Source organism: Salmo salar, chromosome ssa17, assembly GCF_905237065.1.
Source record: "Salmo salar chromosome ssa17, Ssal_v3.1, whole genome shotgun sequence".
Lineage (NCBI taxonomy): Eukaryota > Metazoa > Chordata > Actinopteri > Salmoniformes > Salmonidae > Salmo > Salmo salar.
In genome coordinates this window covers 66,349,956-66,375,386 of record NC_059458.1, presented here as the reverse complement: position 1 = coordinate 66,375,386, position 25,431 = coordinate 66,349,956, and the positions used below count along the sequence as shown (strand labels likewise).

The window sequence follows — 25,431 nt, the reverse complement described above, 5'->3', positions numbered from 1 at the left end:
TTACAGAGTGAAAACGCTAGTAATAACATTACAGAGTGAAAACGCTACAGAGATCATAGTAATAACATTACAGAGTGAAAACGCTACAGAGAACATAGTAATAACATTACAGAGTGAAAACGCTACAGAGATCATAGTAATAACATTACAGAGTGAAAACGCTAGTAATAACATTACAGAGTGAAAACGCTACAGAGATCATAGTAATAACATTACAGAGTGAAAACGCTACAGAGAACATAGTAATAACATTACAGAGTTAAAACGCTACAGGGCTTTGGGGAATCAGTGTTGACCGATTATACAGTTAGGATTATGTGTGTTATTCTAGCCATGTAAGGATGACGTAACAGCGCGGTCAAAAGAACATCATCTTAAGAGGACACGTTGTGATAACGTTGGAGCAACTTCTTATCAACGTTTCCCTTTAAGAGTACAACAACAGTGCATTTTCTTGTTTCTCCTGTGTTAAAATTACATTCAACAACCATCACGCTCTAGAAATGGACAATTTAATCATGCTCGACATTAATCCCAAAAGCGTTGAAATAACGTTAGGACATTGTCTAATGTAATAAAGAAGGTATGTCATATATGCAGTGATGACATTTGGCGGTCTAAGAATGTTAATAAAGAAAGCATAATGACATTAGAGCTGGTCTATAATAAAGAAAGCATAATGACATTATAGCTGGTCTATAATAAAGAAAGCATAATGACATTAGAGCTGGTCTATAATAAAGAAAGCATAATGACATTAGAGCTGGTCTATAATAAAGAAAGCATAATGACATTAGAGCTGGTCTATAATAAAGAAAGCATAATGACATTAGAGCTGGTCTATAATAAAGAAAGCATAATGACATTAGAGCTGGTCTATAATAAAGAAAGCATAATGACATTAGAGCTGGTCTATAATAAAGAAAGCATAATGATATTAGAGCTGGTCTATAATAAAGAAAGCATAATGACATTAGAGCTGGTCTATAATAAAGAAAGCATAATGACATTAGAGCTGGTCTATAATAAAGAAAGCATAATGACATTAGAGCTGGTCTATAATAAAGAAAGCATAATGACATTAGAGCTGGTCTATAATAAAGAAAGCATAATGACATTAGAGCTGGTCTATAATAAAGAAAGCATAATGACATTAGAGCTGGTCTATAATAAAGAAAGCATAATGACATTAGAGCTGGTCTATAATAAAGAAAGCATAATGACATTAGAGCTGGTCTATAATAAAGAAAGCATAATGACATTAGAGCTGGTCTATAATAAAGAAAGCATAATGACATTAGAGCTGGTCTATAATAAAGAAAGCATAATGACATTAGAGCTGGTCTATAATAAAGAATTGATTAAAACAAAGTTTGGTTTTATGAAGACAACGTTGTAATGACGTTAGAGAATCGTCTCTGGTTGAATGAAGATCATTGTGAGTAAAAGAATCAGGGCGATGACAGCGTCAAGCCTTAGAGGACTGGTCCCTCTTCTCTCTTTTTACATCCTCAACTCTATCCTCTTCCTCTGTACACTGCTTACATCATCAACTCTATCCTCTTCCTCTGTACACTGCCTACATCATCAACTCTATCCTCTTCCTCTGTACACTGCTTACATCATCAACTCTATCCTCTTCCTCTCTACACTGCTTACATCATCAACTCTATCCTCTTCCTCTGTACACTGCTTACATCATCAACTCTATCCTCTTCTTCTCTACACTGCTTACATCCTCAACTCTATCCTCTTCCTCTGTACACTGCTTACATCCTCAACTCTATCCTCTTCTTCTCTACACTGCTTACATCATCAACTCTATCCTCTTCCTCTGTACACTGCTTACATCATCAACTCTATCCTCTTCTTCTCTACACTGCTTACATCATCAACTCTATCCTCTTCTTCTCTACACTGCTTACATCATCAACTCTATCCTCTTCCTCTGTACACTGCTTACATCATCAACTCTATCCTCTTCCTCTGTACACTGCTTACATCCTCAACTCTGTCCTCTTCCTCTGTACACTGCTTACATCATCAACTCTATCCTCTTCCTCTGTACACTGCTTACATCCTCAACTCTATCCTCTTCCTCTGTACACTGCTTACATCCTCAACTCTATCCTCTTCCTCTGTACACTGCTTACATCCTCAACTCTATCCTCTTCCTCTGTACACTGCTTACATCATCAACTCTATCCTCTTCCTCTGTACACTGCTTACATCCTCAACTCTATCCTCTTCCTCTGTACACTGCTTACATCCTCAACTCTATCCTCTTCTTCTCTACACTGCTTACATCCTCAACTCTATCCTCTTCCTCTGTACACTGCTTACATCCTCAACTCTATCCTCTTCCTCTGTACCTGCTTACATCATCAACTCTATCCTCTTCCTCTGTACACTGCTTACATCCTCAACTCTATCCTCTTCTTCTCTACACTGCCTACATCATCAACTCTATCCTCTTCTTCTCTACACTGCCTACATCCTCAACTCTATCCTCTTCCTCTGTACACTGCTTACATCATCAACTCTATCCTCTTCTTCTCTACACTGCTTACATCCTCAACTCTATCCTCTTCCTCTGTACACTGCTTACATCCTCAACTCTATCCTCTTCCTCTGTACACTGCTTACATCATCAACTCTATCCTCTTCTTCTCTACACTGCTTACATCCTCAACTCTATCCTCTTCCTCTGTACACTGCTTACATCATCAACTCTATCCTCTTCCTCTGTACACTGCTTACATCATCAACTCTATCCTCTTCTTCTCTACACTGCTTACATCCTCAACTCTATCCTCTTCTTCTCTACACTGCTTACATCATCAACTCTATCCTCTTCTTCTCTACACTGCTTACATCATCAACTCTATCCTCTTCTTCTCTACACTGCTTACATCATCAACTCTATCCTCTTCTTCTCTACACTGCTTACATCATCAACTCTATCCTCTTCTTCTCTACACTGCTTACATCATCAACTCTATCCTCTTCTTCTCTACACTGCTTACATCCTCAACTCTATCCTCTTCTTCTCTACACTGCTTACATCCTCAACTCTATCCTCTTCTTCTCTACACTGCCTACATCATCAACTCTATCCTCTTCCTCTGTACACTGCTTACATCCTCAACTCTATCCTCTTCCTCTGTACACTGCTTACATCATCAACTCTATCCTCTTCTTCTCTACACTGCTTACATCCTCAACTCTATCCTCTTCCTCTGTACACTGCTTACATCATCAACTCTATCCTCTTCCTCTGTACACTGCTTACATCATCAACTCTATCCTCTTCTTCTCTACACTGCTTACATCCTCAACTCTATCCTCTTCTTCTCTACACTGCTTACATCATCAACTCTATCCTCTTCTTCTCTACACTGCTTACATCATCAACTCTATCCTCTTCTTCTCTACACTGCTTACATCATCAACTCTATCCTCTTCTTCTCTACACTGCTTACATCATCAACTCTATCCTCTTCTTCTCTACACTGCTTACATCATCAACTCTATCCTCTTCTTCTCTACACTGCTTACATCCTCAACTCTATCCTCTTCTTCTCTACACTGCTTACATCCTCAACTCTATCCTCTTCTTCTCTACACTGCCTACATCATCAACTCTATCCTCTTCCTCTGTACACTGCTTACATCCTCAACTCTATCCTCTTCTTCTCTACACTGCTTACATCCTCAACTCTATCCTCTTCTTCTCTACACTGCTTACATCATCAACTCTATCCTCTTCCTCTGTACACTGCTTACATCCTCAACTCTATCCTCTATCTCAGTGCTTAACTCTCCATGCTTTTTTAAATGTCTGTCTTTTCCTTTTAGTCACACAGTATCTCACCGTTTCTTTTCCCCTCCATCCCTGCCTCCCTCCCTCACTCCTTCTTACTTTATATGCCTCCCTATACTCCTCACCTTTCCTCCCTCGCTTAATCTCTCCATCCTTCTCTCTCCCTCCCTTCTTTTCTTTCTCTCTCAGATTCTCCTCTATCTCACTTCGTGGGGCCATGTGGAGCATCAGTCCTGGGAGAGTAGTTGCTTGGCACCAATTATTTTATTTATTTACACTTTCTCTCTCTGCCTTCCTTTCTCCCTCTCTCAACCCACACTGCCTTATCCCCCACTCTCTCAACCCACACTGCCTTATTGACCACTCTCTCAACCCGCACTACCTTATCCCTCACTCTCAACCCACACTGCCTTATCGACCACTCTCTCAACCCGCACTACCTTATCCCTCACTCTCAACCCACACTGCCTTATCGACCACTCTCTCAACCCGCACTACCTTATCCCTCACTCTCAACCCGCACTACCTTTTCCCCTCACTCACTCAACCCACACTACCTTATCCCTCACTCTCTCAACCCACACTGCCTTATCCCCCACTCTCTCAACCCGCACTACCTTATCCCCCACTCTCTCAACCCGCACTACCTTATCCCTCACTCTCAACCCACACTACCTTATCCCTCACTCTCAACCCACACTGCCTTATCGACCACTCTCTCAACCCGCACTACCTTATCCCTCACTCTCAACCCGCACTACCTTATCCCTCACTCTCTCAACCCACACTGCCTTATCCCCCACTCTCTCAACCCACACTGCCTTATCGACCACTCTCTCAACCCGCACTACCTTATCCCTCACTCTCAACCCGCACTACCTTTTCCCCTCACTCACTCAACCCACACTACCTTATCCCTCACTCTCTCAACCCACACTGCCTTATCCCCCACTCTCTCAACCCACACTACCTTTCCCTCCATCTCTCAACCCACATTACCCTATCCCTCACTCTCTCAACCCACATTACCTTTTCCCTCACTCTATCACAAACTCTCTTGCTTACGCACACTCCCTGTTTCTCTCTCTCTTTCTCTCTCTTTCTCTCTAATCCTCTAGCCCCCTCTGCCCACACATCTCCACAACAGCATCTCTGAGCCAATCGTTATGCACAACCATGCAAGAGTCAATCACAATTCAACACGGCTGCCCCCGAGAGCCAATGGGAGCCTCCAGACTCCAAATGGGAGCCAATCATCTTCCCGGTGATTCATCAGCTGAAAGTGGGTAGTAATCAGTGTTACATGGTTGCTGGGGCTAAGCCAATCAAATGTACATGTGCAGTATCCTTGGTAACATGGTTGGCTTTATGTAACGGGAGGCTAAAATGACTGCAGCAGCATGAATAGCTTGGTGCAGTATTGATGGAAGGGTGAAACATGGTTTTACTCCTGAATATCTCCTGTGTGTCGGTTAGGTAACAAGTGCAGGTACTTTAGGTCAGAGGGTATAACATATGTCAGCTATAGGCCAGGGCTACAGTAGATAGTGGGAGTGTGGAGAGCTGTCAAAGAGTATTATGGAGTGTCAGTGTGTGTGTGTGTGTGTGTGTGTGTGTGTGTGTGTGTGTGTGTGGGGGGGGGGTCCCTGAAAGTGTGTGTCTTGGACCCCCTTGGCAGACAGGGCATCTCTCCCACATTATTGAAACCTTTTCAGCGGGGACCCCATTCTTTCCACCAGAATTTCTGGTGAATTTTCTTCCCAATCATTTCTCGCAACCCCACCCTAACCCAAATATGACACAACCTTAAAATCTGTACATTTTTACATCAGCAAATAACCTTCATTATAGTTTCTTCTCTTATCAAAATACATTTACTCAATAAAATTGTATTTGTTTGTATTATCTTTCTGAAAAACGTTGTATATTGTCCCATACAATAATCTGTACTCTAAATGTTTTGTTCCTTTTTATTGACCCCACTGATGTTCCCCTAGCGGGGTCGCGACCCTGACTTTGAATACCACTGCTGTAGAATATGATACGATGCTAATGTAGCTTTTTGCATGCATACACATTCACAAGCATGTCATACATGCATGAAAAGCATACTAACACACACACACACACACACACACACACACACACACACACACACACACACACACACACACACACACACACACACACACACACACACACACACTGTATAACGTAGGGACGGGAATACTCACGTAAGCTTCATAGTCACACGACTGGAAGATGAGTTTCTCAGGGTGGTGCTGCCAGTACTGCACTGGAGTGGACGAGGTGGCCTCGTTGGGAGGACGCAACGTGATTGGCTCGCACCACTCGCCTTGCTGTAACGACAGCCAATGGCAAGATCAGACACAGGCCACGGATGACAAATCACAGCCGATTACAAGGAAAAGGATTGGGCACAAACTTAAGTCAAGCATATTCTGAGCTGACATATCTAGTCTGTCAGATATGTGCTGCCGTTTGCTCCTAACCACATGGCACTTCTATGATGTAACAGGTTCTATCCAGACTGACTGAACATGAAAAGCTTAACAGCAACGCTTCAACAACATTTCAAAAACATTTTGAGTCCCTCACTGTGTTTCTATGGACCCTCCTCTCCTAATGCTAAGTGCGTTTTAACAGTCTTAGAAGGGTCATATTTAAATGGATTAATTTATTTCCCCTAGCTAGTGCTATGATGCTCACACCTCCCCTAGCACTGTGTGGAAAATCCCCTGTCCTTCTTTCTTTCATCCTTTTCAACAGAAACAGGAAATGGATATATATTTAGATACAGTACTTTTCCCTTAGCCAATATGTTCTAAATAAAATGGAAATGATTATGAGTAAATGGATTTGTATTATCAACAAGTATAATGTACATTTATATCACGTACATTGACAGTTGACTGTTTGACTGTTCGTCACGTACATTGACATTGTCACGTACATTGACAACAACAGTATTTGATGCACACTAGCATCACAGACAACTTACAGTATCATTTCTTGCAGAAGGTCTTTCTCCAACATCATGAGACTGATAAATAAATAGAAATAAGATCCAGGATCAGGACAACAAGAAGTTGGTTGATAACATAGAGTTGGATAGAGGGTGCACTTGCCACAAAGCCTGTTTTAGCATGGGCAGCGCCATTGAGGAAATTCATCAATGGAGATTGCCCTCAATGGCGCTGCCCATGCCGTCATAGAAACCATTAAGGCAAATATGCAAAGCTGTGGCCTCTATCCAACTCTATGGTTTATAATAATCAAGCAGATGATAATCACACAGGCAATGTTTACAACAAGGCTGGAGTGTGAGGAAATCCTCCCATCCCAGTTTCATAATCAAAGTCCCATGACAGGTACTGATACACTACTATACGGGAGTGCTTGTTTGTTTGTGTGTCACATCCATCTGCGTCTTAATGAGATACTCTGGAGGTGAGGTAATCAGGGATATTGACATCGGGGTAAATAGCTGCAGGGTGAGCCTTAGAGGAGGATCAGAACAGGTAATCTACTCCAAGACACTGGGCTACTCTAACTGATCTAAATGACAGAGATAGATTGGGGGGGGGGGGGGCGGGCAGAGAGCAAGACGGGGGGACAGAGAGAGACAGGAGGGAGGGGGAGAGAGGGAGAGACAAAGATAGAGGCAATTATATAAAGAACAGAAAGAGCACAGAGAAAGAGAGAGAGACTCATTATCCCTGTAATGGGGCCCAGGGCATAATCTCTGACTGCCTCAGTAGTAATGGGGGAGTAGGGCATGATCTCTGACTGCCTCAGTAGCAATGGGGGGAGTAGGGCATGATCTCTGACTGCCTCAGTAGTAATGGGGGGAGTAGGGCATGATCTCTGACTGCCTCAGTAGTAATGGGGGGAGTAGGGCATGATCTCTGACTGCCTCAGTAGCAATGGGGGAGTAGGGCATGATCTCTGACTGCCTCAGTAGTAATGGGGGAGTAGGGCATGATCTCTGACTGCCTCAGTAGTAATGGGGGGAGTGGGGCATGATCTCTGACGGCCTCAGTAGTAATGGGGAGGGAGCAGGGCATGATCTCTGACTGCCTCAGTAGCAATGGGGGAGTAGGGCATGATCTCTGACTGCCTCAGTAGCAATGGGGGGAGTGGGGCATGATCTCTGACTGCCTCAGTAGTAATGGGGGGAGTAGGGCATGATCTCTGACTGCCTCAGTAGTAATGGGGGGAGTAGGGCATGATCTCTGACTGCCTCAGTAGTAATGGGGGGAGTGGGGCATGATCTCTGACTGCCTCAGTAGTAATGGGGGGAGTGGGGCATGATCTCTGACTGTCTCAGTAGTAATGGGGGGAGTGGGGCATGATCTCTGACTGCCTCAGTAGTAATGGGGAGGGAGCAGGGCATGATCTCTGACTGCCTCAGTAGTAATGGGGAGGGAGCAGGGCATGATCTCTGCCTGCCTCAGTAGTAATGGGGAGGGAGCAGGAAATGATCTCTGACTGCCTCAGTAGTAATGGGGGGAGTAGGGCATGATCTCTGACTGCCTCAGTAGTAATGGGGAGGGAGCAGGGCATGATCTCTGACTGCCTCAGTAGTAATGGGGAGGGAGCAGGGCATGATCTCTGACTGCCTCAGTAGTAATGGGGAGGGAGCAGGGCATGATCTCTGACTGCCTCAGTAGTAATGGGGAGGGAGTAGGGCATGATCTCTGACTGCCTCAGTAGTAATGGGGAGGAGCAGGGCATGATCTCTGACTGCCTCAGTAGTAATGGGAAGTAGGGCATGATCTCTGACTGCCTCAGTAGCAATGTGGAGGGAGTAGGGCATGATCTCTCACTGCCTCAGTAGTAATGGGGAGGGAGCAGGGCATGATCTCTGACTGCCTCAGTAGTAATGGGGAGGGAGCAGGGCATGATCTCTGACTGCCTCAGTAGTAATGGGGGAGTGGGGCATGATCTCTGACTGTCTCAGTAGTAATGGGGGGAGTGGGGCATGATCTCTGACTGCCTCAGTAGTAATGGGGAGGGAGCAGGGCATGATCTCTGACTGTCTCAGTAGTAATGGGGGGAGTGGGGCATGATCTCTGACTGCCTCAGTAGTAATGGGGAGGGAGCAGGGCATGATCTCTGACTGCCTCAGTAGTAATGGGGAGGGAGCAGGGCATGATCTCTGCCTGCCTCAGTAGTAATGGGGAGGGAGCAGGAAATGATCTCTGACTGCCTCAGTAGTAATGGGGGAATGGGGCATGATCTCTGACTGCCTCAGTAGCAATGGGGAGGGAGTAGAGCATGATCTCTGACTGCCTCAGTAGTAATGGGGAGGGAGCAGGAAATGATCTCTGACTGCCTCAGTAGTAATGGGGAGGGAGTAGGGCATGATCTCTGACTGCCTCAGTAGTAATGGGGAGGAGCAGGGAATGATCTCTGACTGCCTCAGTAGCAAAGGGAAGTAGGGCATGATCTCTGACTGGCTCAGTAGCAATGGGGAGGGAGTAGGGCATGATCTCTGACTGCCTCAGTAGTAATGGGGAGGGAGCAGGGCATGATCTCTGACTGCCTCAGTAGTAATGGGGAGGGAGCAGGGCATGATCTCTGACTGCCTCAGTAGTAATGGGGGAGTGGGGCATGATCTCTGACTGTCTCAGTAGTAATGGGGGAGTGGGGCATGATCTCTGACTGCCTCAGTAGTAATGGGGAGGGAGCAGGGCATGATCTCTGACTGCCTCAGTAGTAATGGGGGAATGGGGCATGATCTCTGACTGCCTCAGTAGTAATGGGGAGTAGGGCATGATCTCTGACTGCCTCAGTAGCAATGGGGAGGGAGTAGGGCATGATCTCTGACTGCCTCAGTAGCAATGGGGAGGGAGTAGGGCATGATCTCTGACTGCCTCAGTAGTAATGGGGAGGGAGCAGGGCATGATCTCTGACTGCCTCAGTAGTAATGGGGGGAGCAGGGAATGATCTCTGCCTGCCTCAGTAGTAATGGGGAGGGAGTAGGAAATGATCTCTGACTGCCTCAGTAGTAATGGGGGGAGTAGGGCATGATCTCTGACTGGCTCAGTAGTAATGGGGAGGGAGCAGGGCATGATCTCTGACTGCCTCAGTAGTAATGGGGAGGAAGCAGGGCATGATCTCTGACTGCCTCAGTAGTAATGGGGAGGGAGCAGGGCATGATCTCTGACTGCCTCAGTAGTAATGGGGAGGGAGTAGGGCATGATCTCTGACTGCCTCAGTAGTAATGGGGAGGAGCAGGGCATGATCTCTGACTGCCTCAGTAGCAATGGGGAGTAGGGCATGATCTCTGACTGCCTCAGTAGCAATGGGGAGGGAGTAGGGCATGATCTCTGACTGCCTCAGTAGCAATGGGGAGGGAGTAGGGCATGATCTCTGACTGCCTCAGTAGTAATGGGGGAGTGGGGCATGATCTCTGACTGTCTCAGTAGTAATGGGGGGAGTGGGGCATGATCTCTGACTGCCTCAGTAGTAATGGGGAGGGAGCAGGGCATGATCTCTGACTGCCTCAGTAGTAATGGGGAGGGAGCAGGGCATGATCTCTGCCTGCCTCAATAGTAATGGGGAGGGAGCAGGTAATGATCTCTGACTGCCTCAGTAGTAATGGGGGGAGTAGGGCATGATCTCTGACTGCCTCAGTAGTAATGGGGAGGGAGCAGGGCATGATCTCTGACTGCCTCAGTAGTAATGGGGAGGGAGCAGGGCATGATCTCTGACTGCCTCAGTAGCAATGGGGAGGGAGTAGGGCATGATCTCTGACTGCCTCAGTAGTAATGGGGAGGGAGCAGGGCATGATCTCTGACTGCCTCAGTAGTAATGGGGGAGTGGGGCATGATCTCTGACTGTCTCAGTAGTAATGGGGGGAGTGGGGCATGATCTCTGACTGCCTCAGTAGTAATGGGGAGGGAGCAGGGCATGATCTCTGCCTGCCTCAGTAGTAATGGGGAGGGAGCAGGAAATGATCTCTGACTGCCTCAGTAGTAATGGGGGGAGTAGGGCATGATCTCTGACTGCCTCAGTAGTAATGGGGAGGGAGCAGGGCATGATCTCTGACTGCCTCAGTAGTAATGGGGAGGGAGCAGGGCATGATCTCTGACTGCCTCAGTAGTAATGGGGAGGGAGTAGGGCATGATCTCTGACTGCCTCAGTAGTAATGGGGAGGGAGCAGGGCATGATCTCTGACTGCCTCAGTAGTAATGGGGAGGGAGCAGGGCATGATCTCTGACTGCCTCAGTAGTAATGGGGAGGGAGTAGGGCATGATCTCTGACTGCCTCAGTAGTAATGGGGAGGAGCAGGGCATGATCTCTGACTGCCTCAGTAGCAATGGGAAGTAGGGCATGATCTCTGACTGCCTCAGTAGCAATGGGGAGGGAGTAGGGCATGATCTCTGACTGCCTCAGTAGTAATGGGGAGGGAGCAGGGCATGATCTCTGACTGTCTCAGTAGTAATGGGGAGGGAGCAGGGCATGATCTCTGACTGCCTCAGTAGTAATGGGGGAGTGGGGCATGATCTCTGACTGTCTCAGTAGTAATGGGGGGAGTGGGGCATGATCTCTGACTGCCTCAGTAGTAATGGGGAGGGAGCAGGGCATGATCTCTGACTGCCTCAGTAGTAATGGGGGAATGGGGCATGATCTCTGACTGCCTCAGTAGTAATGGGGAGTAGGGCATGATCTCTGACTGCCTCAGTAGCAATGGGGAGGGAGTAGGGCATGATCTCTGACTGCCTCAGTAGCAATGGGGAGGGAGTAGGGCATGATCTCTGACTGCCTCAGTAGTAATGGGGAGGGAGCAGGGCATGATCTCTGACTGCCTCAGTAGTAATGGGGGGAGCAGGGCATGATCTCTGCCTGCCTCAGTAGTAATGGGGGAGTAGGGCATGATCTCTGACTGCCTCAGTAGCAATGGGGGGAGTAGGGCATGATCTCTGACTGCCTCAGTAGTAATGGGGGGAGTAGGGCATGATCTCTGACTGCCTCAGTAGTAATGGGGGAGTAGGGCATGATCTCTGACTGCCTCAGTAGTAATGGGGGAGTAGGGCATGATCTCTGACTGCCTCAGTAGTAATGGGGGGAGTGGGGCATGATCTCTGACGGCCTCAGTAGTAATGGGGAGGGAGCAGGGCATGATCTCTGACTGCCTCAGTAGCAATGGGGGAGTAGGGCATGATCTCTGACTGCCTCAGTAGCAATGGGGGGAGTGGGGCATGATCTCTGACTGCCTCAGTAGTAATGGGGGGAGTAGGGCATGATCTCTGACTGCCTCAGTAGTAATGGGGGGAGTAGGGCATGATCTCTGACTGCCTCAGTAGTAATGGGGGGAGTGGGGCATGATCTCTGACTGCCTCAGTAGTAATGGGGGGAGTGGGGCATGATCTCTGACTGTCTCAGTAGTAATGGGGGAGTGGGGCATGATCTCTGACTGCCTCAGTAGTAATGGGGAGGGAGCAGGGCATGATCTCTGACTGCCTCAGTAGTAATGGGGAGGGAGCAGGGCATGATCTCTGCCTGCCTCAGTAGTAATGGGGAGGGAGCAGGAAATGATCTCTGACTGCCTCAGTAGTAATGGGGGAGTAGGGCATGATCTCTGACTGCCTCAGTAGTAATGGGGAGGGAGCAGGGCATGATCTCTGACTGCCTCAGTAGTAATGGGGAGGGAGCAGGGCATGATCTCTGACTGCCTCAGTAGTAATGGGGAGGGAGCAGGGCATGATCTCTGACTGCCTCAGTAGTAATGGGGAGGGAGTAGGGCATGATCTCTGACTGCCTCAGTAGTAATGGGGAGGAGCAGGGCATGATCTCTGACTGCCTCAGTAGTAATGGGAAGTAGGGCATGATCTCTGACTGCCTCAGTAGCAATGTGGAGGGAGTAGGGCATGATCTCTCACTGCCTCAGTAGTAATGGGGAGGGAGCAGGGCATGATCTCTGACTGCCTCAGTAGTAATGGGGAGGGAGCAGGGCATGATCTCTGACTGCCTCAGTAGTAATGGGGGAGTGGGGCATGATCTCTGACTGTCTCAGTAGTAATGGGGGGAGTGGGGCATGATCTCTGACTGCCTCAGTAGTAATGGGGAGGGAGCAGGGCATGATCTCTGACTGTCTCAGTAGTAATGGGGGGAGTGGGGCATGATCTCTGACTGCCTCAGTAGTAATGGGGAGGGAGCAGGGCATGATCTCTGACTGCCTCAGTAGTAATGGGGAGGGAGCAGGGCATGATCTCTGCCTGCCTCAGTAGTAATGGGGAGGGAGCAGGAAATGATCTCTGACTGCCTCAGTAGTAATGGGGAGGGAGTAGGGCATGATCTCTGACTGCCTCAGTAGTAATGGGGAGGAGCAGGGAATGATCTCTGACTGCCTCAGTAGCAAAGGGAAGTAGGGCATGATCTCTGACTGGCTCAGTAGCAATGGGGAGGGAGTAGGGCATGATCTCTGACTGCCTCAGTAGTAATGGGGAGGGAGCAGGGCATGATCTCTGACTGCCTCAGTAGTAATGGGGAGGGAGCAGGGCATGATCTCTGACTGCCTCAGTAGTAATGGGGGAGTGGGGCATGATCTCTGACTGTCTCAGTAGTAATGGGGGGAGTGGGGCATGATCTCTGACTGCCTCAGTAGTAATGGGGAGGGAGCAGGGCATGATCTCTGACTGCCTCAGTAGTAATGGGGGAATGGGGCATGATCTCTGACTGCCTCAGTAGTAATGGGGAGTAGGGCATGATCTCTGACTGCCTCAGTAGCAATGGGGAGGGAGTAGAGCATGATCTCTGACTGCCTCAGTAGTAATGGGGAGGGAGCAGGAAATTATCTCTGACTGCCTCAGTAGTAATGGGGAGGGAGTAGGGCATGATCTCTGACTGCCTCAGTAGTAATGGGGAGGAGCAGGGAATGATCTCTGACTGCCTCAGTAGCAAAGGGAAGTAGGGCATGATCTCTGACTGGCTCAGTAGCAATGGGGAGGGAGTAGGGCATGATCTCTGACTGCCTCAGTAGTAATGGGGAGGGAGCAGGGCATGATCTCTGACTGCCTCAGTAGTAATGGGGAGGGAGCAGGGCATGATCTCTGACTGCCTCAGTAGTAATGGGGGAGTGGGGCATGATCTCTGACTGTCTCAGTAGTAATGGGGGGAGTGGGGCATGATCTCTGACTGCCTCAGTAGTAATGGGGAGGGAGCAGGGCATGATCTCTGACTGCCTCAGTAGTAATGGGGGAATGGGGCATGATCTCTGACTGCCTCAGTAGTAATGGGGAGTAGGGCATGATCTCTGACTGCCTCAGTAGCAATGGGGAGGGAGTAGGGCATGATCTCTGACTGCCTCAGTAGCAATGGGGAGGGAGTAGGGCATGATCTCTGACTGCCTCAGTAGTAATGGGGAGGGAGCAGGGCATGATCTCTGACTGCCTCAGTAGTAATGGGGGGAGCAGGGAATGATCTCTGCCTGCCTCAGTAGTAATGGGGAGGGAGTAGGAAATGATCTCTGACTGCCTCAGTAGTAATGGGGGGAGTAGGGCATGATCTCTGACTGGCTCAGTAGTAATGGGGAGGGAGCAGGGCATGATCTCTGACTGCCTCAGTAGTAATGGGGAGGGAGCAGGGCATGATCTCTGACTGCCTCAGTAGTAATGGGGAGGGAGCAGGGCATGATCTCTGACTGCCTCAGTAGTAATGGGGAGGGAGTAGGGCATGATCTCTGACTGCCTCAGTAGTAATGGGGAGGAGCAGGGCATGATCTCTGACTGCCTCAGTAGCAATGGGGAGTAGGGCATGATCTCTGACTGCCTCAGTAGCAATGGGGAGGGAGTAGGGCATGATCTCTGACTGCCTCAGTAGCAATGGGGAGGGAGTAGGGCATGATCTCTGACTGCCTCAGTAGTAATGGGGGGAGTGGGGCATGATCTCTGACTGTCTCAGTAGTAATGGGGGGAGTGGGGCATGATCTCTGACTGCCTCAGTAGTAATGGGGAGGGAGCAGGGCATGATCTCTGACTGCCTCAGTAGTAATGGGGAGGGAGCAGGGCATGATCTCTGCCTGCCTCAATAGTAATGGGGAGGGAGCAGGTAATGATCTCTGACTGCCTCAGTAGTAATGGGGGGAGTAGGGCATGATCTCTGACTGCCTCAGTAGTAATGGGGAGGGAGCAGGGCATGATCTCTGACTGCCTCAGTAGTAATGGGGAGGGAGCAGGGCATGATCTCTGACTGCCTCAGTAGCAATGGGGAGGGAGTAGGGCATGATCTCTGACTGCCTCAGTAGTAATGGGGAGGGAGCAGGGCATGATCTCTGACTGCCTCAGTAGTAATGGGGAGGGAGCAGGGCATGATCTCTGACTGCCTCAGTAGTAATGGGGGAGTGGGGCATGATCTCTGACTGTCTCAGTAGTAATGGGGGGAGTGGGGCATGATCTCTGACTGCCTCAGTAGTAATGGGGAGGGAGCAGGGCATGATCTCTGACTGTCTCAGTAGTAATGGGGGGAGTGGGGCATGATCTCTGACTGCCTCAGTAGTAATGGGGAGGGAGCAGGGCATGATCTCTGACTGCCTCAGTAGTAATGGGGAGGGAGCAGGGCATGATCTCTGCCTGCCTCAGTAGTAATGGGGAGGGAGCAGGAAATGATCTCTGACTGCCTCAGTAGTAATGGGGGGAGTAGGGCATGATCTCTGACTGCCTCAGTAGTAATGGGGAGGGAGCAGGGCATGATCTCTGACTGCCTCAGTAGTAATGGGGAGGGAGCAGGGCATGATCTCTGACTGCCTCAGTAGTAATGGGGAGGGAGTAGGGCATGATCTCTGACTGCCTCAGTAGTAATGGGGAGGAGCAGGGCATGATCTCTGACTGCCTCAGTAGCAATGGGAAGTAGGGCATGATCTCTGACTGCCTCAGTAGCAATGGGGAGGGAGTAGGGCATGATCTCTGACTGCCTCAGTAGTAATGGGGAGGGAGCAGGGCATGATCTCTGACTGTCTCAGTAGTAATGGGGAGGGAGCAGGGCATGATCTCTGACTGCCTCAGTAGTAATGGGGGAGTGGGGCATGATCTCTGACTGTCTCAGTAGTAATGGGGGGAGTGGGGCATGATCTCTGACTGCCTCAGTAGTAATGGGGAGGGAGCAGGGCATGATCTCTGACTGCCTCAGTAGTAATGGGGGAATGGGGCATGATCTCTGAATGCCTCAGTAGTAATGGGGAGTAGGGCATGATCTCTGACTGCCTCAGTAGCAATGGGGAGGGAGTAGGGCATGATCTCTGACTGCCTCAGTAGCAATGGGGAGGGAGTAGGGCATGATCTCTGACTGCCTCAGTAGTAATGGGGAGGGAGCAGGGCATGATCTCTGACTGCCTCAGTAGTAATGGGGGGAGCAGGGCATGATCTCTGCCTGCCTCAGTAGTAATGGGGAGGGAGTAGGAAATGATCTCTGACTGCCTCAGTAGTAATGGGGGGAGTAGGGCATGATCTCTGACTGCCTCAGTAGTAATGGGGAGGGAGCAGGGCATGATCTCTGACTGCCTCAGTAGTTATGGGGAGGGAGCAGGGCATGATCTCTGACTGCCTGAGTAGTAATGGGGAGGGAGCAGGGCATGATCTCTGACTGCCTCAGTAGTAATGGGGAGGGAGTAGGGCATGATCTCTGACTGCCTCAGTAGTAATGGGTAGGAGCAGGGCATGATCTCTGACTGCCTCAGTAGCAATGGGGAGTAGGGCATGATCTCTGACTGCCTCAGTAGCAATGGGGAGGGAGTAGGGCATGATCTCTGACTGCCTCAGTAGCAATGGGGAGGGAGTAGGGCATGATCTCTGACTGCCTCAGTAGTAATGGGGAGGGAGTAGGGCATGATCTCTGACTGCCTCAGTAGTAATGGGGGGAGTAGGGCATGATCTCTGACTGCCTCAGTAGTAATGGGGGGAGTGGGGCATGATCTCTGACTGCCTCAGTAGTAATGGGGGGAGTGGGGCATGATCTCTGACTGTCTCAGTAGTAATGGGGGAGTGGGGCATGATCTCTGACTGCCTCAGTAGTAATGGGGAGGGAGCAGGGCATGATCTCTGACTGCCTCAGTAGTAATGGGGAGGGAGCAGGGCATGATCTCTGCCTGCCTCAATAGTAATGGGGAGGGAGCAGGTAATGATCTCTGACTGCCTCAGTAGTAATGGGGGAGTAGGGCATGATCTCTGACTGCCTCAGTAGTAATGGGGAGGGAGCAGGGCATGATCTCTGACTGCCTCAGTAGTAATGGGGAGGGAGCAGGGCATGATCTCTGACTGCCTCAGTAGCAATGGGGAGGGAGTAGGGCATGATCTCTGACTGCCTCAGTAGTAATGGGGAGGGAGCAGGGCATGATCTCTGACTGCCTCAGTAGTAATGGGGAGGGAGCAGGGCATGATCTCTGACTGCCTCAGTAGTAATGGGGGAGTGGGGCATGATCTCTGACTGTCTCAGTAGTAATGGGGGGAGTGGGGCATGATCTCTGACTGCCTCAGTAGTAATGGGGAGGGAGCAGGGTATGATCTCTGACTGTCTCAGTAGTAATGGGGGGAGTGGGGCATGATCTCTGACTGCCTCAGTAGTAATGGGGAGGGAGCAGGGCATGATCTCTGACTGTCTCAGTAGTAATGGGGGGAGTGGGGCATGATCTCTGACTGCCTCAGTAGTAATGGGGAGGGAGCAGGGCATGATCTCTGACTGCCTCAGTAGTAATGGGGAGGGAGCAGGGCATGATCTCTGCCTGCCTCAATAGTAATGGGGAGGGAGCAGGTAATGATCTCTGACTGCCTCAGTAGTAATGGGGGGAGTAGGGCATGATCTCTGACTGCCTCAGTAGTAATGGGGAGGGAGCAGGGCATGATCTCTGACTGCCTCAGTAGTAATGGGGAGGGAGCAGGGCATGATCTCTGACTGCCTCAGTAGCAATGGGGAGGGAGTAGGGCATGATCTCTGACTGCCTCAGTAGTAATGGGGAGGGAGCAGGGCATGATCTCTGACTGCCTCAGTAGTAATGGGGAGGGAGCAGGGCATGATCTCTGACTGCCTCAGTAGTAATGGGGGAGTGGGGCATGATCTCTGACTGTCTCAGTAGTAATGGGGGGAGTGGGGCATGATCTCTGACTGCCTCAGTAGTAATGGGGAGGGAGCAGGGCATGATCTCTGACTGTCTCAGTAGTAATGGGGGGAGTGGGGCATGATCTCTGACTGCCTCAGTAGTAATGGGGAGGGAGCAGGGCATGATCTCTGACTGCCTCAGTAGTAATGGGGAGGGAGCAGGGCATGATCTCTGCCTGCCTCAGTAGTAATGGGGAGGGAGCAGGAAATGATCTCTGACTGCCTCAGTAGTAATGGGGGGAGTAGGGCATGATCTCTGACTGCCTCAGTAGTAATGGGGAGGGAGCAGGGCATGATCTCTGACTGCCTCAGTAGTAATGGGGAGGGAGCAGGGCATGATCTCTGACTGCCTCAGTAGTAATGGGGAGGGAGTAGGGCATGATCTCTGACTGCCTCAGTAGTAATGGGGAGGAGCAGGGCATGATCTCTGACTGCCTCAGTAGCAATGGGAAGTAGGGCATGATCTCTGACTGCCTCAGTAGCAATGGGGAGGGAGTAGGGCATGATCTCTGACTGCCTCAGTAGTAATGGGGAGGGAGCAGGGCATGATCTCTGACTGTCTCAGTAGTAATGGGGAGGGAGCAGGGCATGATCTCTGACTGCCTCAGTAGTAATGGGGGGAGTGGGGCATGATCTCTGACTGTCTCAGTAGTAATGGGGGGAGTGGGGCATGATCTCTGACTGCCTCAGTAGTAATGGGGAGGGAGCAGGGCATGATCTCTGACTGCCTCAGTAGTAATGGGGGAATGGGGCATGATCTCTGAATGCCTCAGTAGTAATGGGGAGCAGGGCATGATCTCTGACTGCCTCAGTAGCAATGGGGAGGGAGTAGGGCATGATCTCTGACTGCCTCAGTAGCAATGGGGAGGGAGTAGGGCATGATCTCTGACTGCCTCAGTAGTAATGGGGAGGGAGCAGGGCATGATCTCTGACTGCCTCAGTAGTAATGGGGGGAGCAGGGCATGATCTCTGCCTGCCTCAGTAGTAATGGGGAGGGAGTAGGAAATGATCTCTGACTGCCTCAGTAGTAATGGGGGGAGTAGGGCATGATCTCTGACTGCCTCAGTAGTAATGGGGAGGGAGCAGGGCATGATCTCTGACTGCCTCAGTAGTTATGGGGAGGGAGCAGGGCATGATCTCTGACTGCCTGAGTAGTAATGGGGAGGGAGCAGGGCATGATCTCTGACTGCCTCAGTAGTAATGGGGAGGGAGTAGGGCATGATCTCTGACTGCCTCAGTAGTAATGGGTAGGAGCAGGGCATGATCTCTGACTGCCTCAGTAGCAATGGGGAGTAGGGCATGATCTCTGACTGCCTCAGTAGCAATGGGGAGGGAGTAGGGCATGATCTCTGACTGCCTCAGTAGCAATGGGGAGGGAGTAGGGCATGATCTCTGACTGCCTCAGTAGTAATGGGGAGGGAGTAGGGCATGATCTCTGACTGCCTCAGTAGTAATGGGGGGAGTAGGGCATGATCTCTGACTGCCTCAGTAGTAATGGGGGAGTGGGGCATGATCTCTGACTGCCTCAGTAGTAATGGGGGGAGTGGGGCATGATCTCTGACTGTCTCAGTAGTAATGGGGGAGTGGGGCATGATCTCTGACTGCCTCAGTAGTAATGGGGAGGGAGCAGGGCATGATCTCTGACTGCCTCAGTAGTAATGGGGAGGGAGCAGGGCATGATCTCTGCCTGCCTCATTAGTAATGGGGAGGGAGCAGGTAATGATCTCTGACTGCCTCAGTAGTAATGGGGGGAGTAGGGCATGATCTCTGACTGCCTCAGTAGTAATGGGGAGGGAGCAGGGCATGATCTCTGACTGCCTCAGTAGTAATGGGGAGGGAGCAGGGCATGATCTCTGACTGCCTCAGTAGCAATGGGGAGGGAGTAGGGCATGATCTCTGACTGCCTCAGTAGTAATGGGGAGGGAGCAGGGCATGATCTCTGACTGCCTCAGTAGTAATGGGGAGGGAGCAGGGCATGATCTCTGACTGCCTCAGTAGTAATGGGGGAGTGGGGCATGATCTCTGACTGTCTCAGTAGTAATGGGGGGAGTGGGGCATGATCTCTGACTGCCTCAGTAGTAATGGGGAGGGAGCAGGGTATGATCTCTGACTGTCTCAGTAGTAATGGGGGGAGTGGGGCATGATCTCTGACTGCCTCAGTAGTAATGGGGAGGGAGCAGGGCATGATCTCTGACTGCCTCAGTAGTAATGGGGAGGGAGCAGGGCATGATCTCTGCCTGCCTCAGTAGTAATGGGGAGGGAGCAGGAAATGATCTCTGACTGCCTCAGTAGTAATGGGAGGAGTAGGGCATGATCTCTGACTGCCTCAGTAGTAATGGGGAGGGAGCAGGGCATGATCTCTGACTGCCTCAGTAGTAATGGGGAGGGAGCAGGGCATGATCTCTGACTGCCTCAGTAGTAATGGGGAGGGAGTAGGGCATGATCTCTGACTGCCTCAGTAGTAATGGGGAGGAGCAGGGCATGATCTCTGACTGCCTCAGTAGCAATGGGAAGTAGGGCATGATCTCTGACTGCCTCAGTAGCAATGGGGAGGGAGTAGGGCATGATCTCTGACTGCCTCAGTAGTAATGGGGAGGGAGCATGGCATGATCTCTGACTGTCTCAGTAGTAATGGGGAGGGAGCAGGGCATGATCTCTGACTGCCTCAGTAGCAATGGGGGAGTGGGGCATGATCTCTGACTGTCTCAGTAGTAATGGGGGGAGTGGGGCATGATCTCTGACTGCCTCAGTAGTAATGGGGAGGGAGCAGGGCATGATCTCTGACTGCCTCAGTAGTAATGGGGAGGGAGCAGGGCATGGTCTCTGACTGCCTCAGTAGTAATGGGGGAATGGGGCATGATCTCTCACTGCCTCAGTAGTAATGGGGAGTAGGGCATGATCTCTGACTGCCTCAGTAGCAATGGGGAGGGAGTAGGGCATGATCTCTGACTGCCTCAGTAGCAATGGGGAGGGAGTAGGGCATGATCTCTGACTGCCTCAGTAGTAATGGGGAGGGAGCAGGGCATGATCTCTGACTGCCTCAGTAGTAATGGGGGGAGCAGGGCATGATCTCTGCCTGCCTCAGTAGTAATGGGGAGGGAGTAGGAAATGATCTCTGACTGCCTCAGTAGTAATGGGGGGAGTAGGGCATGATCTCTGACTGCCTCAGTAGTAATGGGGAGGGAGCAGGGCATGATCTCTGACTGCCTCAGTAGTAATGGGGAGGGAGCAGGGCATGATCTCTGACTGCCTGAGTAGTAATGGGGAGGGAGCAGGGCATGATCTCTGACTGCCTCAGTAGTAATGGGGAGGGAGTAGGGCATGATCTCTGACTGCCTCAGTAGTAATGGGGAGGAGCAGGGCATGATCTCTGACTGCCTCAGTAGCAATGGGGAGTAGGGCATGATCTCTGACTGCCTCAGTAGCAATGGGGAGGGAGTAGGGCATGATCTCTGACTGCCTCAGTAGCAATGGGGAGGGAGTAGGGCATGATCTCTGACTGCCTCAGTAGTAATGGGGGGAGCAGGGCATGATCTCTGACTGCCTTAGTAGTAATGGGGAGGGAGCAGGGCATGATCTCTGACTGCCTCAGTAGTAATGACGAGGGAGCAGGGCATGATCTCTGACTGCCTCAGTGGCAATGGGGAGGAGCAGGGCATGATCTCTGACTGCCTCAGTAGTAATGGGGAGGGAGCAGGGCATGATCTCTGACTGCCTCAGTAGTAATGGGGAGGGAGCAGGGCATGATCTCTGACTGCCTCAGTAGTAATGGGGAGGGAGTAGGGCATGATCTCTGACTGCCTCAGTAGCAATGGGGAGTAGGGCATGATCTCTGACTGCCTCAGTAGCAATGGGGAGGGAGTAGGGCATGATCTCTGACTGCCTCAGTAGCAATGGGGAGGGAGTAGGGCATGATCTCTGACTGCCTCAGTAGTAATGGGGGGGAGCAGAGCATGATCTCTGACTGCCTCAGTAGTAATGGGGAGGGAGCAGGGCATGATCTCTGACTGCCTCAGTGGCAATGGGGAGGAGCAGGGCATGATCTCTGACTGCCTCAGTAGTAATGGGGGGAGTAGGGCATGATCTCTGACTGCCTCAGTAGTAATGGGGGGAGTAGGGCATGATCTCTGACTGCCTCAGTAGTAATGGGGAGGGAGCAAGGCATGATCTCTGACTGCCTCAGTAGTAATGGGGAGGAGCAGGGCATGATCTCTGACTGCCTCAGTAGCAATGGGGAGGGAGTAGGGCATGATCTCTGACTGCCTCAGTAGTAATGGGGGGAGTAGGGCATGATCTCTGACTGCCTCAGTAGTAATGGGGAGGGAGTAGGGCATGATCTCTGACTGCCTCAGTAGTAATGGGGAGGGAGCAAGGCATGATCTCTGACCGCCTCAGTAGTAATGGGGAGGAGCAGGGCATGATCTCTGACTGCCTCAGTAGTAATGGGGAGGGAGTAGGGCATGATCTCTGACTGCCTCAGTAGTAATGGGGAGGGAATAGGGCATGATCTCTGACTGCCTCAGTAGCAATGGGGAGGGAGCAAGGCATGATCTCTGACTGCCTCAGTAGTAATGGGGAGGAGCAGGGCATGATCTCTGACTGCCTCAGTAGCAATGGGGAGGGAGTAGGGCATGATCTCTGACTGCCTCAGTAGTAATGGGGGGAGTAGGGCATGATCTCTGACTGCCTCAGTAGTAATGGGGAGGGAGTAGGGCATGATCTCTGACTGCCTCAGTAGTAATGGGGAGGGAGCAGGGCATGATCTCTGACTGCCTCAGTAGTAATGGGGAGGGAGTAGGGCATGATCTCTGACTGTCTCAGTAGTAATGGGGAGGGAATAGGGCATGATCTCTGACTGCCTCAGTAGTAATGGGGAGGAGCAAGGCATGATCTCTGACTGCCTCAGTAGTAATGGGGGGAGTGGGGCATGATCTCTGACTGCCTCAGTAGTAATGGGGAGGGAGTAGGGCATGATCTCTGACTGCCTCAGTAGTAATGGGGAGGGAGCAAGGCATGATCTCTGACCGCCTCAGTAGTAATGGGGAGGAGCAGGGCATGATCTCTGACTGCCTCAGTAGTAATGGGGAGGGAGTAGGGCATGATCTCTGACTGCCTCAGTAGTAATGGGGAGGGAATAGGGCATGATCTCTGACTGCCTCAGTAGCAATGGGGAGGGAGCAAGGCATGATCTCTGACTGCCTCAGTAGTAATGGGGAGGAGCAGGGCATGATCTCTGACTGCCTCAGTAGCAATGGGGAGGGAGTAGGGCATGATCTCTGACTGCCTCAGTAGTAATGGGGGGAGTAGGGCATGATCTCTGACTGCCTCAGTAGTAATGGGGAGGGAGTAGGGCATGATCTCTGACTGCCTCAGTAGTAATGGGGAGGGAGCAGGGCATGATCTCTGACTGCCTCAGTAGTAATGGGGAGGGAGTAGGGCATGATCTCTGACTGTCTCAGTAGTAATGGGGAGGGAATAGGGCATGATCTCTGACTGCCTCAGTAGTAATGGGGAGGAGCAAGGCATGATCTCTGACTGCCTCAGTAGTAATGGGGGGAGTGGGGCATGATCTCTGACTGCCTCAGTAGTAATGGGGAGGGAGTAGGGCATGATCTCTGACTGCCTCAGTAGTAATGGGGAGGGAGTAGGGCATGATCTCTGACTGCCTCAGTAGCAATGGGGGGAGTAGGGCATGATCTCTGACTGCCTCAGTAGTAATGGGGGGAGTGGGGCATGATCTCTGACTGCCTCAGTGGCAATGGGGAGGAGCAGGGCATGATCTCTGACTGCCTCAGTAGTAATGGGGAGGAGCAGGGCATGATCTCTGACTGCCTCAGTAGTAATGGGGAGGGAGTAGGGCATGATCTCTAACTGCCTCAGTAGTAATGGGGAGGGAATAGGGCATGATCTCTGACTGCCTCAGTAGCAATGGGGAGGGAGCAAGGCATGATCTCTGACTGCCTCAGTAGTAATGGGGAGGAGCAGGGCATGATCTCTGACTGCCTCAGTAGCAATGGGGAGGGAGTAGGGCATGATCTCTGACTGCCTCAGTAGTAATGGGGGGAGTAGGGCATGATCTCTGACTGCCTCAGTAGTAATGGGGAGGGAGTAGGGCATGATCTCTGACTGCCTCAGTAGTAATGGGGAGGGAGCAGGGCATGATCTCTGACTGCCTCAGTAGTAATGGGGAGGGAGTAGGGCATGATCTCTGACTGCCTCAGTAGTAATGGGGAGGGAATAGGGCATGATCTCTGACTGCCTCAGTAGTAATGGGGAGGAGCAAGGCATGATCTCTGACTGCCTCAGTAGTAATGGGGAGGAGCAAGGCATGATCTCTGACTGCCTCAGTAGTAATGGGGGGAGTGGGGCATGATCTCTGACTGCCTCAGTAGTAATGGGGAGGGAGTAGGGCATGATCTCTGACTGCCTCAGTAGTAATGGGGAGGGAGTAGGGCATGATCTCTGACTGCCTCAGTAGCAATGGGGGGAGTAGGGCATGATCTCTGACTGCCTCAGTAGTAATGGGGGGAGTGGGGCATGATCTCTGACTGCCTCAGTGGCAATGGGGAGGAGCAGGGCATGATCTCTGACTGCCTCAGTAGTAATGGGGAGGAGCAGGGCATGATCTCTGACTGCCTCAATAGTAATGGGGAGGGAGCAGGGCATGATCTCTGACTGCCTCAGTAGTAATGGGGAGGAGCAAGGCATGATCTCTGACTGCCTCAGTAGTAATGGGGGGGAGTGGGGCATGATCTCTGACTGCCTCAGTAGTAATGGGGAGGGACCAGGGCATGATCTCTGACTGCCTCAGTAGTTATGGGGAGGAGCAGGGCATGATCTCTGACTGCCTCAGTAGTAATGGGGGGAGTGGGGCATGATCTCTGACTGTCTCAGTAGCAATGGGGGGAGTAGGGCATGATCTCTGACTGCCTCAGTAGTAATGGGGAGGGAGTAGGGCATGATCTCTGACTGCCTCAGTAGTAAAGGGGGGAGTGGGGCATGATCTCTGACTGTCTCAGTAGTAATGGGGAGGGACCAGGGCATGATCTCTGACTGCCTCAGTAGTAATGGGGAGGGAGTAGGGCATGATCTCTGACTGCCTCAGTAGTAAAGGGGGAGTGGGGCATGATCTCTGACTGCCTCAGTAGTAATGGGGGGAGTGGGGCATGATCTCTGACTGTCTCAGTAGTAATGGGGAGGGACCAGGGCATGATCTCTGACTGCCTCAGTAGTAATGGGGGGAGTGGGGCATGATCTCTGACTGTCTCAGTAGTAATGGGGAGGGACCAGGGCATGATCTCTGACTGCCTCAGTAGTAATGGGGAGGGAGTAGGGCATGATCTCTGACTGTCTCAGTAGTAATGGGGAGGGACCAGGGCATGATCTCTGACTGCCTCAGTAGTAATGGGGAGGGAGTAGGGCATGATCTCTGACTGCCTCAGTAGTAAAGGGGGGAGTGGGGCATGATCTCTGACTGTCTCAGTAGTAAT

The 25,431-nt window shown here is 50.9% G+C and overlaps 1 protein-coding gene across 1 annotated transcript in view; it reads right to left on the bottom strand.

The window, feature by feature from the left end:
* LOC106576444 (ankyrin repeat and sterile alpha motif domain-containing protein 1B) overlaps nucleotides 1-25,431 on the bottom strand; it is a 309,496-nt gene that overhangs the window by 10,457 nt on the left and 273,608 nt on the right. The window contains 2 exon segments of the mRNA XM_045699996.1: nucleotides 6,058-6,183; nucleotides 6,846-6,887. Coding sequence (XP_045555952.1) covers nucleotides 6,058-6,183; nucleotides 6,846-6,887 — 168 coding nt within the window.